This window comes from Schistocerca cancellata, chromosome 5 (assembly GCF_023864275.1).
Source record: "Schistocerca cancellata isolate TAMUIC-IGC-003103 chromosome 5, iqSchCanc2.1, whole genome shotgun sequence".
Lineage (NCBI taxonomy): Eukaryota > Metazoa > Arthropoda > Insecta > Orthoptera > Acrididae > Schistocerca > Schistocerca cancellata.
Window position 1 is genome coordinate 573,011,426 of NC_064630.1, and position 19,773 is coordinate 573,031,198.

General features: G+C 41.7%; 1 protein-coding gene across 1 annotated transcript in view; it reads left to right on the top strand.

Moving 5' to 3' along the window:
* Window positions 1–300: 300 nt before the first annotated feature.
* The window catches only part of LOC126188683 (fatty-acid amide hydrolase 2-like), a 441,285-nt gene continuing 421,812 nt past the window's right edge, over window positions 301–19,773 (top strand). The window contains exons 1-2 of the mRNA XM_049930290.1: window positions 301–490; window positions 575–1,403. Coding sequence (XP_049786247.1) covers window positions 382–490; window positions 575–1,403 — 938 coding nt within the window. The 5' untranslated portion in view covers window positions 301–381. The remainder of the gene's footprint in view (window positions 491–574; window positions 1,404–19,773) is intronic.

Genomic DNA, 19,773 nt, shown 5'->3' on the forward strand with positions numbered 1-19,773 from the left:
AAAAATGGCTCAAATGGCTCTGAGCACTATGGGACTTAACATCTATGGTCATCAGTCCCCTAGAACTTAGAACTACTTAACACATTCCGGTCGTTGCCCGTAGAAACTACGAGCGCGCATTTATTGCCGTAACAGTCGGCGCTCGGAGATTCTCCGAGCGCCGCCTTCTCGATTATTATTTCAGGTTGCGGCGCATTATATCCGTGCAGTGACATCTGGAGTTGAGTGTTTTGGTCTTGTAGTACATCGGACGACCTCTAGATGGTGTTCCTGCATCCTCTAAGTGCTATGTCACTCAAAAAAGGCGCCAAAACAATTCCCGCGCATTCACTCTTGCAGTGTGCTTATGTAGTTGTCTTTATCGCAAACGTTTGTCGTAAAATGGGGGACAGTTTGACTGAAGAGGAAATTCTGAGGCTGCTGGAAGAATCTGGATCTGAAATTGACGATGATGGATTTCAAACTGAAAATAGTTCTTCTGAAATAGATGGTAATTATAATGGTCAGTCATTGTGTTTACGAATCACAATTATAATCTCGGCAGTTTCACTGACTTATGTCATTTATTTCGAAGGTAACAACGAGTGGTCCGAAAATGAAAATGAGCCATCAGACGTATTAGAAGAGTGTGAAGCTCCCATTCAAAAAGGCAGAGGCAGAATACAACAACAGCAGTCCCAAAACAACGTTGTTGAATGGGTAAATGACGATGTCCTACAACAATTACCGCTCTTTGAAGGCGTAAGTAATGTCTTGGCACCTTTGAGCGCCGAAAGCACTGAATTTGACTGTTGGAGCGTCTTTATTGACGCAAATGTCATCAAAAATATAAAGACAGAAACAAACCGCTACGCTGCAGCAACAATTTCCAAATTGCGGATGCAAAATAAAATAACTTCCAGGTCGCTTTGGGCCAATTGGTCTGCTGTGAAGCTACATGAGATGTATCAGTTTTTTGCTATAATTATTCACATGTGCCTTGTACACAAACCAAATATTACGGACTATTGGAGCAATGACCTAATGCTAGATTCCTCCTTACCTGCAAAAATCATGAAAAGAGACAGATTTAGGTCAATTTACTTTATGCTTCACGTAAATAACAACGACAATTATGTACGAAGGGGTCAACCAAACCATGATCCTATACACAAAATCCGACCTTTTTTTGATAACTTTGTACTGAAAAGCAAGAACAGTTTTTCTCCTGGCGAGAATCTCACAGTTGATGAAGGTTTATGTCCATTCAGAGGGAGAATTCGATTTCGAGTATATATCAAGAACAAACCGAGCAGGTATGGTATAAAATTTTTCATTCTAAGTGATTCAGCAACAGGATATGTTTTGAACTGTGAAGTGTACACCGGTGCAGGTGAAAAAGACAACAGTGCAGATTCAGTGGTGCTACGTTTGTGCAACAGTTATCTATGTAAGGGTCATACATTGTACATGGACCGCTTTTATACTTCTGTAAAATTATTTGAAAAGTTGTTTGATGAGGGCACATCTGCTGTTGGCACAGTAATGAGAAACAGAAGAGGCCTACCACAGGAATTCAAACAGAATAAACTAAGAAGAGGTGAAATCGTATTCAAGAGAAAAAATTCCGTGCTAGCAGTTCACTGGAAAGATACTAGGGATGTGTTTGCCCTTTCTACCAAACATAGAATGACAAGTAGTGTTACTAAGACAAAATCTAAGGCTGGAATGGTAGAAAAACTGAAGCCTGATCTCATACTTGATTATAATAAAAATAAAACTGGTGTTGATCATGGAGATCAGCTGGTGACCTACTATTATTTTCAACGACGAACAATGAAATGGTGGAAAAAGGTATTTTTTCATGTATTTATGATGTGCGTGGTCAATTCTTACATTCTGTACAAGAAACTTCGGCCTGTCTCTCACAAACGAACCAGCTTGTTTACTTTTATGGTGAACCTGGGAAAACAAATACTGGAGAAATCCGGCGAAGTTTTCAACGAAAATGAAAAGCAGGGTTCAGCAGCAAACAGGCTAACAGCAAGGCATTTCCCCACTCACGTCCCATCGACAACAAGCAAGAAATATGCATCAAGATATTGCCTTGTTTGCCCTGAGAAGGGCGCACGGAGTACTGGCAAACGAGTGAGAAGGGAGACGAGATGGTGGTGTGAAGAATGTAATGTAGGATTGTGTCTACCTGACTGTTTCAAGCAATATCACACAAAGACAAATTTTACTCAATGAAAAGAGTTGTAAAAATTCAATGAAATAATTTTGTACATTTATTTTATAATAAATTCTGATTTCTTGCAATTTCAAACTTTTTTTCTACCTCTGAATCATCTAATTTTCAAAATATAATAATTCTGTAAATATATGATATCTTACAAAAAACTTTAAACAAATGTTTAGATATAGGATGATAACACACACATCAGTTAAAAGGTTTTGCTTTCCTTCATTACCTTTTGGTCAGGAGCCATGTAAAAAAGGCGCAAAAGTCTACGACTTCTGAGGGATTGCAGTAGTATCTGTGGCCCGACTGCAATGTGTTAAACCTAACTAACCTAAGGACAGCACACAACACCCAGCCATCACGAGGCAGAGAAAATCCCTGACCCCGCCGGGAATTGAACCCGGGAACCCGGGCGTGGGAAGCGAGAACGCTACCGCACGACCACGAGATGCGGGCTCTCTTTAACACATATGCATATACATGAGGATATAACTGACGACACTCGTGCCACCACTCGAGCGGATCTTTTTCTCGATCTAAATACTCTTCATTGAGGTATTTATCGAGTTCGCGAATACCAGCAGCAAGTTGGTTATCTGGTCTAGTGATTTTTCCTATTTGTTGGTCATACTCGTCCCACATAGAGTCTTTTTTATTTTCATTACTGCTGCTACTAGAACAAGACGCCGAAGGGTCGCTAGCAGTACGATCAGCCACTAAAATATCTCGATTCTCCGTCTGAAGTAACTGCACTCTGCCAACTTTATTTTTGAAGCGTTGCATTGCAACTTCACAAGCTTTTTGATTTCTAAAACATCTCTGTCTAAATCGGGGGTCCAGAATATTACACTCAGCGTATAGGATGTTATTCTCTAAATCTTTAAAACGGTCTTCCATGCCTTTCTTGAGCACTGATTGCGCAGCGACAATTTTTTTATTGTTAGAAGCATGCTTCTGCAGAAAACTGTTGAGCAGGTTACAAAACACAATAACATTTGACAAAGTCACATTTCTTTCGGCACTTATTTCTACCGTAATTTCTGTTATTTGCCAGTCACTTTCTTTTATTGTTAGGTCAGAGCGCAGAAGTGCTAACGTAGCAATCACTGCATCCTTTACCTTCATTATTTGCTGAAGCATGTCAAAAGTAGAATTCCAGCGGGTCTGGACGTCCTGTTTGAGCTTTAGGACAGGCAGATTCATTTACTGTTGTGTAGCAATCAGTTTTTTTTGGCCTTGTGTACTACGATTGAAAAACTCGACAATATTTTTAACTTGCGCCAAAACGTCAGGTATTTCTTTAGTAGCTTCTTGTACAACAAGATTTAGAGAGTGCGCGAAACATGAGACTGATCGCCACTCACCAAGTCTGACAGCAGATAAGCTATTTGCAGCATTATCGCTAACAATAGCAGCAACTTTGTGGGAAATATGCCAGTCTGTCATAATGTGTTTCAGGAAATTGCACAAGTTTTGGCTGGTATGCCGCTCTTTATAATTAATACAACCAAGTAATGCCGACTCAAGTTTAGTCTCTTCATCTATAAAGTGGGCTACAATGGCTATATAGCTTTCATTATTCCTCGACGTCCAACCATCAGTACTGAGAGATAACGCAGATACAGCTTGCACCTTCTTTTGTACTTCAGCCATTATATCATTGTGAACCCTTGATATTAAATTTTCCGATAACGTTTTTCTTGATGGAAGTTTTTTGGCCAATGAGAAACTAGTTCTATCAGTTTTCGAAAATCTTTTACTTCCACAATTCGTAGAGCTTGATGCCCTTTAGCTACCATCTTGACAACTTGTCTGTCTATTTCTTTAACCTTTCGGACTGACGGTAGTCTTCGAATATATTGGTTCATTGATTGTTAGGAGGCTGATACCGAAATAACATTCTGCAATAAGGATGTAGTTTGATTTGCTTGCAGTCAGTTTAAACTAGACATTATCAGTGGTTGTCTTTCCATCGTTATTGGGATTAAAGCGTGTTTTGTTTTCATATGCCGGGTTAAATTTCCGTTTGAGCCTCCTGCAATACTTCTTAATGTTGAACAGTGGTTACATTTTGCTTTTCTTTTATCTGTCTTCAGTGAAACGTGTCCACAAGGAACTATGTTTCCTTTTTGATGACATAGTAATAAACAGCCTAAAACAAAACATAGTAACCCTACAATCAACCGATACGCATTACCGTATGTTATGTGATGATATCATGTTACATTACACGTTTTAGGCACTTACCTAACGCTGTGTACGATTTTACTTCTTGACACTATGGTTATATGTCAGACACTGCAGTGCAGAATACCGTAAAACAGAAAATTCGCAGCACTGCAACTATGTAACTGCAGCTGGCAGACGATCAGCACGATATGACGCTCATTGGCGTGGGGGGGGGGGGGGGAGGTCGTGATTTTCTTGAAGCCTACTGCCTACTGCGGGCTCTCGCTCCGTCGATCTTCGTAAAAGAGCGAACGAACTAAGTAGCGAGGTTATCCGTGAACTAGTTCGCGTAGTTTGCCTGTGGGAGTGCTCTTCCGAACTAGTTCGTTCGCCAACTACACAAGACTAGTCAGTAGCTCAGAAGGAGTTCAGTCTGCAGCAACAAAAGTTTTTGATCATTTTCTCAATAATATAAAAAGTCTGACAGGTAGCGAAGCAAGTTTTAAAGCTAATTTAAAATCGTTTTTCCTGCCTTCCATTTTATTGAAGAATGTGTACTTAAAAACTGACGGCCACTAAAAATATGTAGTTGCATAAGTAGGACTAAAAAAAAAATAAACATTCATTAATGTGTTAACACTAATAATTTATACAGATCCTGTAAACTCACTCGTTCCACATCATTTCCATAAAAGAATCATTCATATGATCTACGGAACATGTTACTAACTAACTGAGAGGGGTGAATATTACCGAACTGTTAGTTTAATAAGGCATGGTTGCAAAATACTAACGCGAATTCTTTAGAGACGAATGGAAAAACTAGATGTAAAATGTAGATTAGCAAGAGGCCAACCTCGCGGATGATCAGTTTCAGTTTTGGAGAAATGTAGGAACAAACGAGGCAATACTCTATGACTCATCTTAGAATACAGGTTAAGGTTAAGGGAAGGCTAACCTACGATTATAGCATTTGTAGACGTAAAGACAGCTTTTGACAATGTAGACTGGAATACTCTCTTTGAAATTCTGAAGATATCAGGGATAAAATACAGGGAGAGAAAGGCGATTTGTAATCTGTACAGAAACGAGATGGCAGCACAAGAGTCGGGGGGCATGAAAAAGGAGAAGCAGTGGTTGAGAAGGGAGTGAGACATCTCTGACGTTATTCAACCTGCTCATTAAGCAAGCAGTACTGGAAACCAAAGAAAAATTTGAAGTAGAAATTAAAGTCTAGGGAAAAGAAATAAAAACTCTCAAGTTTGCCGATGACATTGTGATTCTGTCAGAGACAGCAAAGGACTTGGAAGAGCAGATGAACAGGACGGGCGGTGTCTTTAAAGGAGGATGTAAGATGAAAATCAGCCAAAGTAAGACAATGATATCGAATGAAGTCACATTAAATCAGGTGACGCTGAGGGAAAAAAATGTTCAAATGTGTGTGAAATCTTATGGGACTTAACTGCTAAGGCCAGCTTACCCACTACTTAACCTAAATTATCCTAAGGACAAACACACGCACCCATGCCCGAGGGAGCGCTCGAGCCTCCGCCGGGACCTGCCGCACAGTCCATGATTGCAGCGCCTGAGACCGCTCGGCTAATCCCGCGCGGCGCGCTGAGGGAATTAGATTAGGAATTGACACACTGAAAGCAGTTGGTGAGTTGTGGCATTTGGCCAATAAAATAACTGATGATGGCCGAATTAGAAATTGGAAATTTGTGGTAAGTTCTATGGGACCAAACTGCTGAGGTCATCTGTCCCTAGGCTTATACACTACTTAATCTAACTTAAACTAACGTACACTAAGGGCAACACACACACCCATGCCAAAGGGAGGATTCCAACCTCTGACGGGACGGAGATAAACCGCCTCAAGGCGCCTGAGACCGCTCGGCTACCCCGCGCGACGCCGAAGTAGAGAGGATGTAAAATGTAGACTGGCAGGAAAAGTGTTTCTGAGGAAGAGAAATTTGTTAAAATCGAATGTATTTTTAAGTGTTTGGAAGTCTTTTCTGAAGGTATTTGTATGAAGTGTAGCCATGTATGGAAGTGAAACATGGACGATAAATAGCTTAGACAAGAAGAGAATAGAAGCTTTTGAAATGTGCTACAGAAGAATGCTGAAGATTAGATTGGCAGATCATGTAACTAACGAGAAAGTACTGAATAGAACTGGCGAGAAAAGAAATTTGTGGCAAAACCTACTAGAAGAAGGGATCGGTGTAGAGGGCACATTCTGAGACATCAAGGGATCACCAATTTAGTAGTGGAGGGGAGTGTGGGAGGTAAAAATCGTAGAGGAAGACCAAGAGATGAATAAGTAAGCAGATACAGAAGACTGTAGGTCGCAGTAGTTATTCGGTGACGAAGAGGCTCGCACAGGATAGAGTATCATGGAGAGGTGCAAGTCTTCAGACTGCAGACCACCACAGTAACATTATTATTAATTCAGTTCCCAATGAAAGGACTGATTGGCAGTTGGTATAAAACGTTCTTCAGCCTAAATTTAACAAAACGTTTAACTATGTAGAACATGAGAAATAAATTTTGCAAAATATATACATTAGCGAAAAATTTTGTAGTTTTAAAAATTTTAGGTGAATTTGCGCAAAAATCAAAATGTAAACGCAGATGATGTTAACACTGTTACGCTATAATGTTGTTGCTGGTGGATCAAAATGGTCATGTTCATAATGGGTGTGGAATGTTGAGTTATACAATGGGACCCTGTGAACCGGAGAAAGCAACTAACAGTTATCGAGGAGGAGGTTGGAGGAGGGAGAAAATGGAAGGATGGACTGAAGTGGAGCGCTGTTGACTAAGAGTGGAATAATACATTTCTCACGACGTATTTCATCGTTGAGTATTGGGCGTTGGTTGAAGTTATGGTGGGGTAGCATAATGGGTGCTGAGTTAAGATTTTTCTGATTAACGTATTGCGTCCGAAGGTGCTCCTAGAAGAGAAGAAGGTACCGGAAGTGGATAGGTTGGTTGAAGGTGCGAGATGGGAAAGAGAGGTGGATGCTGAACGCGATGTAGTCACCTTATCTTTGTAGCATTTTAAGGAATTCGTAGAGTGCAGGAAGGGTGATGATTCAGGCAATATTAACGTAACTTAAGATGGGATAGGTGAGGGATTTATAGGTTCAAATGGCTCTGAGCACTATGGGACTTAACTTCTGAGGTCATCAGTCCCCTAGAACGTAAAACTACTTAAACCTAACTAACCTAAGGACATCACACACATCCATGCCCGAGGCAGGATTCGAACCTGCGACCGTAGCGGTCGCGCGCTTCCAGACTGTAGCGTCTAGAACCGCTCGGCCACTCCGGCCGGCGGATTTATAGGTGAAGACAATAGTAGAAGCATGTAGGATACATGTGGGGTCTCTTAGCAGTTTTAGTTGTTTTCGAGCTTTGTACTGGTTGACAAGCAGGAATCATTCCCAGGACAGCAGTATGTGGATACAGAATTATACATCAACGACGAGCATGTTTTTGGCTTTTACATAGGCAATTGATCCCTGTGCTGTTGTGACGCTGTTCGATCTTCCAGTTCCGTCTGTGACTGCGGGAGGTTTTCGTTGGTTCCAAGTTAAATGACAAGAATGGAAATCCGTTAAAAATATTTCCCATCGGCGGTCGCCTTGCGCTCACTGCCAGTTTCACAGTTAAACAGGAGCGCCATTTTACGAATAGGATAAAGAATGAAACGCGAAAAAATTAAGGCATACCACGGAATAATCTCGTATTAGCAGTTCGCTGGGAATCAGCCACCGACGAAGTAGAAGCAAAGTAATGGAACTTACATGTTCCGCCTGCCCGCTGCTAAATCTTTCATCAGGTACATTATAACCGGACATTGCAGCAATGAGATGTTGCAGTAATGAAACTGGTATGACGAGATGTTTGTCTGTGGGATTTTCGCAGTCCCTGCGGTAGGCATTTGTAATCTTCAGAGCACAGTACCTTTATAATTGCCAGCTTTGAGAAAGGAAGTTTTCTCATGAAACAGCCAAGCATACTCTGCCTCTGTATCTACGCAGGTTGGGCTACGCTACCTTAAGTATGGTTTATGTTGTTAGAAAAATCAGTAACGTGTCTGTTCCGATCGAGAGTAACTAATATTCGTTACTAGCCTCTTTCACAGCGAACAGTCTGTTGTGCTCGCAGACGAGCCTTGTCTATGTTTCAGCATTCTGTCCACGAATTTCTGAAGGTGTGCTATAGAGCTGTAGGGGCTTTACTCATGAAACGGATTTCCATGCTATCTTATCGGTTCACTGCATGCAGTCATCCATTTTGGAATATCAGCTCATATGCTCTAAACATTATTGAAGAGATTACAGAAGTGGCTCCCTCCCTCTCTGTGATAATGAAGATATCATGCACCAGAGTACTGTATATTGCCTCGTCCTGTGATATTTTTTCTTAAAAAAGAGTGCTCTGTTGAGTTTTGCAATACTAAACTGATAGTTCAGGAAATTATCGTTACTTAAGGTTTAGTTAGCCATCTAGTACGTCAGCGTGCCTGGTTCGACGTATTGCTTAATTCTTTGCCACTAGACTGGCCTTCAAAAATACACTACGTGATCTTTTGATCCGGACAACCCTGTATACTGCGGAAGCAAGATGTCACAAGAGGCAGACCAGCCAATATGTAAGGAGGCGTAAAGCACTGTGTCGTCAATATGGAAACAGTAACAGCAGTACTCAGTGAATTCGAACGTGGACAAATCATTTGATGTCGCCTTAGTAAGAAATCCATCAGGGACATTTCAACTCTTCTAGAGCTGCCCAGGTTGACGGCTGGTGACGTAACTGTGAAGTGGAAACGCGAAGAAACAACCACAGCTAAACCAAGATCAAGCCGACGTCATTTACTGACGGACATGGACCGGAGAGTGGTTGTTAAAGGTCGCATGAAATTAGCGAACTAAACCATTTGCGAGTTCGAAATTGCAGCCGGAAGTCCATTTAGCACAAAAACTGTGTGCAGGGAGTTAAAAAGAATGGGGTACAATGATCGAGCAGCTACTGATAAGCCACAAATTTCTGTGCCTGCAGAGGATTGCTTGCCATCATGGATGTGTACTCCCAACAGTGAACTACAGAAGACGTGGTAGTACAGTATACGGAGGCTTTTTATGAGTAGGATTTGGCCCTCTTATTGAACTTAAGAAAACTCTAAATGGAGAAGGATATGAAAACGCTTTACAGCGTTGTGTGCTGTCTACAGTCGAGGAACAATACTTAGACGATGAGCGTTCTTATCAGCATGACAACGCATCCTGTCATAAAGTAGCATCTTGAGGCAATAGTTTGTGGATAATAGCATTCCTGAAGTGGACTGGCCTTCCCAGAATCCCGACGGAACCCAGTGGAACGCCTCTGGGATGGGCCAGAACGTCTACTTCGCTCCAGATCCTACCATCCAACATCACTACCAAATGGTTTTTTGGCTCTTAAGGAAGAACTGGATGCTAATTATCCATAGGCATTCTTACACCTCATTGACAGTGTCCCTAGCACAGTTCAAGCGGTCATAAACGGAAGAGCCAAAAAATCTGCACACCTGCCTAATGTCGTGCAGGGCCCCCCGCAAGTGCGCAGAAGTGTGGCAACACGGCATGGCATGGACTCGACAAATGTCTGAAGTATTGCTGGAGGGAACTGACACCATTAACTCTGCAGGGCTGTCTATAAATCTGTAAGAGCACGAGGGGGTAGATATATCTTCTAAACAGCACGTTGCAAGGCATCTCAGATTTTATCAATAATGTTCATGTCTGGGGAGTTTGGAGGCCAGTGGCAGTGTTTAAACTCAGATGAGTGTTCCTGGAGCCACTTTGTAGTAATTCTGGACGTGTGGGGTGTCGCATTTTCCTGCTGGAATTTCCCAAGTCCGTTGGAATGCACAATGGATATGAATGGATGTAGGTGATCAGACTACGTATGTGTAACCTGTCAGAGTCGCATCTAGACATATCAGGGGTCCCATATCACTCCAACTGCACACACCCCAAACCATAAATCCACCAGCTTGAACAGTCTCCTGATGACATGCAGTGTCCATGGATTCATTAGATTGTCTCCATAGGCGTACAAGTCTATCCGATCGATACAATCTGAAACGAGACTGGTCCGACCAGGCAACATGTTCCCAGTGATCAACGGTTCAATGTCGTTGTTGACAGGCACAGGCGAGGCGTAAAGCTTTGTGTCGTGCAGTTATCAAGAGGAAAAAAGTGGGCCTTCGGCTCCGAAAGCTTAGCAGCCTCACACATGTTGATGGCTTAGCATTGAAATCTGCACCATTTTTCTGAAGGGTTGCACTTCTGTCACGTTGGTACGATTCTCTTCGGTCGTCGTTAGTCCCGTTCTTGCAGGATCTGTTTTCGGCAGCAGTGATGTGGGAGATTTGATGTTTTGCCGGATTCCTGATATGCACAGTACCCTCGTGAAATGGTCGTACGGGAAAATCCCCACTTCATCGCTACCTCGGGGATGCTGTGTCCCATCGCTCGTGCGCTGACTATATAACAGCACGTTCAGACTCACTTAAATGTTGAAAGCTGCCATTGTAGCAGCAGTAACCGATCTAACAACAGCACCAGACAGATGTCTTATACAGGCGTTGCCGACCGCAGCTCGGTATTCTCCTGTTTACATATGTCTGTATTTAAATACGCATGTCTATACCACTTTGTTTGGCGTTTCAGTGTAATAGCGTAGTATTCGAGAATAACAGATAATAACTATAATATTGCAAAAAAATTGAGATTAACTTCCTTCATTTTCGTCCTGCTAACCACCTTCTTTCATCAGACAACTGTTAAATTAATCCTACGTATGGTCAGTGGAAAACGAAGAAAGAAGAAAGTTTAGTGGTTCGCGTTAGGAATGGAAAAAACCAACCGGTTAAAACCGATTCGGGTAATTTAGTTCTGGATAATCGGTAGTTTATGGTGTTGGTTTTGTCTCAGTTTTAACAGATATTTCCATTTTCAATAATAACTGGGTAAAAGCAGCAGCTATCAACATGAAACAGCAGCAGTGCAAAAACATTTTTTTAACTTCCTCAAAACTTCTTTTTTAAACGAACCATGGAACCATGGACCTTGCCGTTGGTGGGGAGGCTTGCGTGCCTCAGCGATACAGATAGCCGTACCGTAGGTACAACCACAACGGAGGGGTATCTGTTGAGAGGCCAGACAAACGTGTGGTTCCTGAAGAGGGGCAGCAGCCTTTTCAGTAGCTGCAAGGGCAACAGTCTGGATGATTGACTGATCTGGCCTTGTAACAATAACCAAAACGGCCTTGCTGTGCTGGTACTGCGAACGGCTGAAAGCAAGGGGAAACTACGGCCGTAATTTTTCCCGAGGGCATGCAGCTTTACTGTATGATTAAATGATGATGGCGTCCTCTTGGGTAAAATATTCCGGAGGTAAAATAGTCCCCCATTCGGATCTCCGGGCGGGGACTACTCAAGAGGATGTCGTTATCAGGAGAAAGAAAACTGGCGTTCTACGGATCGGAGTGTGGAATGTCAGATCCCTTAATCGGGCAGGTAGGTTAGAAAATTTAAAAAGGGAAATGGATAGGTTAAAGTTAGATATAGTGGGAATTAGTGAAGTTCGGTGGCAGGAGGAACAAGACTTCTGATCAGGTGACTACAGGGTTATAAACACAAAGTCAAATAGGGGGAATGCAGGAGTAGGTTTAATAATGAATAGGAAAATAGGAATGCGGGTAAGCTACTACAAACAGCATAGTGAACGCATTATTGTGGCCAAGATAGATACGAAGCCCACACCTACTACAGTAGTACAAGTTTATATGCCAACTAGCTCTGCAGATGACGAAGAGATTGAAGAAATGTATGACGAAATAAAAGAAATTATTCAGATAGTGAAGGGAGACGAAAATTTAATAGTCATGGGTGACTGGAATTCGAGTGTAGGAAAAGGGAGAGAAGCAAACGTAGTACGTGAATATGGATTGGGGCTAAGAAATGAAAGAGGAAGCCGCCTGATAGAATTTTGCACAGAGCACAACTTAATCATAGCTAACACTTGGTTTAAGAATCATGATAGAAGGTTGTATACATGGAAGAACCCTGGAGATACTAAAAGGTATCAGATAGATTATATAATCGTAAGACAGAGATTTAGGAACCAGGTTTTAAATTGTAAGACATTTCCAGGGGCAGATGTGGACTCTGACCACAATCTATTGGTTATGACCTGTAGATTAAAACTGAAGAAACTGCAAAAAGGTGGGAATTTAAGGAGATGGGACCTGGATAAACTGAAAGAACCAGAGGTTGTACAGAGTTTCAGGGAGAGCATAAGGGAACAATTGAAAGGAATGGGGGAAAGAAATACAGTAGAAGAAGAATGGGTAGCTCTGAGGGATGAAGTAGTAAAGGCAGCAGAGGATCAAGTAGGTAAAAAGAAGAGGGTTAGTAGAAATCCTTGGGTAACAGAAGAAATATTGAATTTAATTGATGAAAGGAGAAAATATAAAAATGCAGTAAATGAAGCAGGCAGAAAGGAATTCAAACGTCTCAAAAATGAGATCGACAGGAAGTGCAAAATGGCTAAGCAGACATGGCTAGAGGACAAATGTAAGGATGTACAGGCTTATCTCACTAGGGGTAAGATAGATACTGCCTACAGGAAAATTAAAGAGACCTTTGGAGATAAGAGAACCACATGTATGAACATCAAGAGCTCAGATGGAAACCCAGTTCTAAGCAAAGAAGGGAAAGCAGAAAGGTGGAAGGAGTATATAGAGGGTCTATACAAAAGCGATGCACCTGAGGACAATATTATGGAAATGGAAGAGGGTGTAGATGAAGATGAAATGGGAGATACGATACTGCGTGAAGAGTTTGACAGAGCACTGATAGACCTGAGTCGAAACAAGGCCCCCGGAGTAGACAACATTCCATTGGAACTACTGACGGCCTTAGGAGAGCCAGTCCTGACAAATCTCTACCACCTGGTGAGCAAGATGTATGAAACAGGCGAAATACCCTCAGACTTCAAGAAGAATATAATAATTCCAATCCCAAAGAAAGCAGGTGTTGACAGTGTGAAAATTACCGAACAATCAGTTTAATAAGCCACAGCTGCAAAGCACTAACGCGAATTCTTTACAGACGAATGGAAAAACTAGTAGAAGCCGACCTCGGGGAAGATCAGTTTGGATTCCGTAGAAATACTGGAACACGTGAGGCAATACTGACCTTACGACTTATCTTAGAAGAAAGATTAAGGAAAGGCAAACCTACGTTTCTAGCATTTGTAGACTTAGAGAAAGCTTTTGATAATGTTGACTGGAATACTCTCTTTCAAATTCTGAAGGTGGCAGGGGTAAAATACAGGGAGAGAAAGGCTATTTACAACTTGTACAGAAACCAGATGGCAGTTATAAGAGTCGAGGGACATAAAAGGGAAGCAGTGGTTGGGAAGGGAGTAAGACAGGGTTGTAGCCTCTCCCCGATGTTATTCAATCTCTATATTGAGCAAGCAGTAAAGGAAACAAAAGAAAAATTTGGAGTAGGTATTAAAATCCATGGAGAAGAAATAAAAACTTTGAGGTTCGCCGATGGCATTGTAATTCTGTCAGAGACAGCAAAGGACTTGGAAGAGCAGTTGAACGGAATGGATGGTGTCTTGAAGGGAGGATATAAGATGAACATCAACAAAAGCAAAACGAGGATAATGGAATGTAGTCGAATTAAGTCGGGTGATGCTGAGGGTATTAGATTAGGAAATGAGACACTTAAAGTAGTAAAGGAGTTTTGATATTTGGGGAGCAAAATAACTGATGATGGACGAAGTAGAGAGGATATAAAATGTAGAATGGCAATGGCGAGGAAAGCGTTTCTGAAGAAGAGAAATTTGTTAACATCGAGTATAGATTTAAGTGTCAGGAAGTCATTTCTGAAAGTATTTGTATGGAGTGTAGCCATGTATGGAAGTGAAACATGGACGGTAAATAGTTTGGACAAGAAGAGAATAGAAGATTTTGAAATGTGGTGCTACAGAAGAATGCTGAAGATTAGATGGGTAGATCACATAACTAATGAGGAAGTATTGAATAGGATTGGGGAGAAGAGAAGTTTGTGGCACCACTTGACCAGAAGAAGGGATCGGTTGGTAGGACATGTTCTGAGGCATCAAGGGATCACCAATTTAGTATTGGAGGGCAGCGTGGAGGGTAAAAATCATAGGGGGAGACCAAGAGATGAATACACTAAGCAGATTCAGAAGGATGTAGGTTGCAGTAGGTACTGGGAGATGAAGAAGCTTGCACAGGATAGAGTAGCATGGAGAGCTGCATCAAACCAGTCTCAGGACTGAAGACCACAACAACAACAACAGTGTTTATCTGTAAAATTCCATTGCCTTCCAATACTGTATTATTATAGAAACTGAGAAAAGCGATCAGCATTTTGATAACAACGCCTGCAGTTAGAAACTAGCAACAAACACGTGACATGAAAATCGATACAGCACTGCAGAGACAATAGTAAACCTGTTGCCGTCTGGTGTGGCCTATTAGAAGGTACAAGTGTATGTGCAATTTGCAAGACTTGTACAGACGTGTTTCATACGATAGTTTCGCGCTGTCGTCCTGAGACATCAGCTGCAGAATGGTATCATCCCTAGTTTGGAAGCATTTTATGGAGTGGGGTAGCAATGACGTACAATGCTCGATTTGCTTTAAAAGATTAAAAATTGGAGAAGCCACAACGAATTTGCGACATCACAGTAAGGAGAAAACATCCACAGTGTTACACGTCTAAATAAATACTCCGGAAGCCACCATATATGTATATGGTGCGAGGTGGAGGGTACCCTGTACCGCTACAAGTCATTTTCTTTTCTGCAAATACTCCGAGAGAAAAACGACTGTTTACATGTCTCTGTACGAACCATAATCTCTATAGTCTTATATTCAGGGTCCTTAATCGAATCGTTCGTTGGAGGCAGTTGAATCGTTCTGCAGTCAGCCTCAAATGCCGGTTCTCTAAATTCCCTCGAAAACAATGTCGCCTTACCTCCAGTGATTGCTGCCTGAGTTCCCGAAGTATCCCCGAAATACTTATGCTTTGTTCGAACCCATCGATAAGAAATCTAGCATCCCGCCTCTGAAATGCTTCTGTGTCTTCCTTTAATCCGTTGACCGCACTTTACTAAAATGCTCCCAATAAACCGAAGTTGACCATTCAACTTCCTTATAACAGTCCTTATATCCTCATTCCATTCCATATTGCTTTTCTACATTAAGCCTAGATATTTAATCGACGTGACTGTGTCAAGAAGCGCACTACTAATGCTATATTCGAACATTATGGGTTTGTTTTTCCTTCTCATCTGTATTAACTTACATTTTTCTACATTTAGAGCTAGCTACGATTCATGACACCAACAAGAAAATTTGTTTAAGTCTCTTGAATCCTCCTACTGTCACTCAACAACGACACCTTCTCATACACCACAAAATTATCAGCAAACAGCAGCAACCTGCTGTTCACCTTGTGCGATAGTTGATTTATGTCTATAGAAAAAAAAAAACAGCGCTCCTATCACGCCTCCCTGGGGGCACTCCTGACGATACCCTTGTCTCTGATGTACACTTGCGGTCGGGGACACTGGGTTCTGTCACTTAAGAAATCCTTGGAAGAAAAATTTGATTGATTTACTTATAACTTTCTTGTCATGCTAAAAACTATGCATAACGACTGAACCTTTAATTTTATGGTTGCTTGAGAGCGAAAAATTGGTAACATCCAAAGTGACGGTGCAGGAAGTGATCAGCTTGTGACCTTTCGCTCTCGCTGCCACCACACCTCCATCACATGGGGACAATGAGACATTTCTGCCGCAGGCTGAACTACGTATCGCTCGCGACCTCCTTGTCCTTCACCTTCATTAGAGTTTTTCATTCTTTGTTAGAAATTTACTTTTATTACAGGATTCTATAGCAATAACAAAACCGAAAATCAATTGTTTCAGAAATCGGTTATTTTGAGCGAATTTAATAGTCAGGTTGAACTCGAGAGGAAAAGACCCAGTGTAATGAAAACCGCCTATTCTGCGATAACCACCATATAGGGATGGGAAAAACTGACCGATTACAATCTATACTAGTACAGGATGTTTATAAATGAATATCGTGGTTTTAACGCTTTACAGTATTTATTACATTAAAGTTACAGTTATAAATGATATGTCAAATGAAAGAGCAACTCAAACAGTTGTGTTTCACGCCAGTTCGCATGCGCAGTATGTAATCCGCTAGACAGCGGTAGTAACGAAGATGGCGACTAGTGAACGGAAAGCATTTTGTGTTTTGCAGTTTGGAAAGACCGAATCTGTAGTTACTGTGCAACGTGCATTCTGGCTGAAGTTCGGTTGTCATCCTCCAAAAGTCATAATAACATTCGTAGATGGTATCATCAATTTGAAGATACCGGCTGCCTTTGTAAAAGGAAGAGCACTGGACGACCAAGAGTTGACGAGTGAGAGAATCGTTCACTCGAAGCCCAAAGAAATCAGTCCGGAAGGCTAATCTTGAAATAGAAGTTCCCATGTCGACTGTTTGGGAAGTTTTAAGAAAGCGCGTGCAACTACGTCCTTACCGTTTACAGTTGTTACAGGCTCTAAAGCCGGCAGACCATGGACTACGTGCCAACTTCGCAAAGGAAATGTTGTTTCACGACGATGAAGGTTTTCTGAATCATGTTGTCTTCAGTGATGAATCGACCTTCCACCTTAGTGGACATGTTAACACTCACAATGTGCGCATCTGGGGCTCAGAAAAGCCTCACGAGGTGGTACAAATGCAACGAGATTCCCCTAAAGTGACTGTTTTATGTGTCGTATCCTGGCAGAAAGTTTATGGTTCCTTCTTTTTTGGTGAAACTACTATAACTGGCACTTCTTACCTTGATACACTAGAGCAATGGCTCTTCTCTCAGTAGGAAGAAGATGAGCCAGAGAACTTCAATTCCCAGCAAGATGGTGCGCCACCTCACTGGCATAGCGAAGTACGCGATTGGTTGAACTTCACTGTACCCAATCGCTTGATAGGCCGCAAGGGACCCAATGACAGGGCTTGCTTTGCATGGCCTCCACGTTCACCCGACCTAACGTCATGCGATTTCTTCTTTTGGGCCTTCATCAAGGATCATGTGTACATGCCTCCGCTACCAGCAGACCTCCCTGAATTAAGAAACTGGATTGAAGCAGCTGTTGCTACAATCACTGCAGACACACTTATCAGTGTTTGGGAAGAGCTCGGCTATAGAATTGATGTGTGCCGTGTGACAAATGGTGCTCACATTGAACATTTATAAGATTCTTGGTAAAACTGTTTGAGTTGCTCTTTCATTTGACACATCATTTAAAACTGTAAGTTTAATATAATAAATATTATAAAGCGTTAAAACCCCGATATTCATTTATAAATACCCTGTATTTTAGTACTGAATAATTGGTATTTTTCGGTATTTGTTTGGCTTTGGTAGAGAAGTCATTTTCATTTTTTAAAGATAACTGAGTATAAAACCGATAAATCAATTTGTCATAGCAGTTGTGCTACAATTTTTGGCTTTAAATGCAATTTTGTTTTTTAAAAAAGTGTTTCATAGGAAGTTCTTTGGTTTCTGAAAGTTTCGTTTCGTCTTTGAATTATATTGGTGAAAGGAGTCAATTTAATGGTCAACGCATTATAGAATAACTATTTGTGAACAGATTGGACCATAAATATTGGCCAATGGATTAATTTATTATTGAAATCTTAACTATTGTCATGTAATTGTTACTGTTACTATCTAAATTATTCAACTGAATTTTTTAAAGAGCAGTTTCGGTCTTGTCAACAAAAAATCAGTTGTATTCAAATCCCCAGTATAAAGTAAAGACATATATTTGAGTAAAACGTCGATTTTTCGTTCTAAATAACAGAGGAAAAAATAATGCTACAAGTTTTACACAAAATCTTATTATTTGCCTGTCATTTCCGTGAAATAATAAAAGTGAAAAGAACTTAGTCGCAGTAATAAATAAAAAACCTAATTCATTCATAGCTAACAAAAAAAATTGAAAGTAGGCAGTCTGCTGCTGTTTCTGCGTAGTAATATGCCTTAATCTGCGTGCAGCACTCGGAAACGGACAACTTAACACGTAAAACATTTTCCACCTTCAGTTTTCATTCTTTAGCACAGACTACACGTAATTCCCAAATCCTTAATTACAACATGTTTTTTGAGCACAAATTTAAATCATTGGAATCAGTAGGGAACGTAGAATGCGAAAGTCTGACAGAGTCTTAGAATCCTTCAATCTTTTTTCGATGTCTATGTTTATTTCTGAAAAAATATCAATAAGAGCCGAAAATTGGTTATTTCAGAAAACTGTTATTTCGAGCGGCTTTAATAAACTGGTTGAACTGGAGACGAAAAGAACAGATGCAACCGAACACCGGTTATTCCGCCATAACCACCATCCGTAGTCTTCCCGTCGTCATCAGAGGCGGAGCACAAGCCCATATTCTTTCGGGGATGGGGAAGAAAATAGGTCACACCCTTTCAAAGGGACCATCCTGGCTATTGCCAGGAGCGACTTTGGGAAATCGCAAAAAACCTATATCTGGACTGTCGCAGGCAGATTTGAATGGTCGTCCCGCCGAATCGCTCGGTTCGCTCGGTGCCATTGAGATCTCAAGACTGACGACGAACGAAAGAATATGGCTGGCCATTAAAATTGCAACAGCAAAAAGGATAGCAAGCAACGAAAGTTTACTTCTTGTAGGTACATAATACAGGAGGAAGCATTACTGATTAAAGCTGTAGCTGATAAGGTATTCCAGAATTCGAACTAAGAACAACTGGCCACATAAGTAACATATAAGTAAGCCCGCCTGCGTTAGACCGCACGGCTTTCCGGGCGGGAAGAAGCGCCTGGTCCCCGGCACGAATCCGCCCGGCGGACTTGTGTCGAGGTCTGGTGAGCCGGCCACTCTGTGGATGGCTTTTAGGCGGTTTTCCATCTGCCACGGCGAATGCGGGCTGGTACCCCTTATTCCGCCTCAACTACACTATGTCAACGATTTCTGCGCAAATAAGTTCTCCACGTACACATACACTACCATTACTCTACCACGCAAACATAGGGATTACACTCGTCTGGTGTGAGACGTTTCCTGGGGGGTCCACTGGGGCCGAACGCACAGTAACCCTCGGTTCGGTGTGGGGCGGCGGAGGAGTGAAGTGGACTGCGGTAGTGGTCGTGGGCTTGTGGACCACTGCGGCTGCGGCGGGGACGGAGCCTCTCCTTCGTTTCTAGGCCTCCGGTTCACAT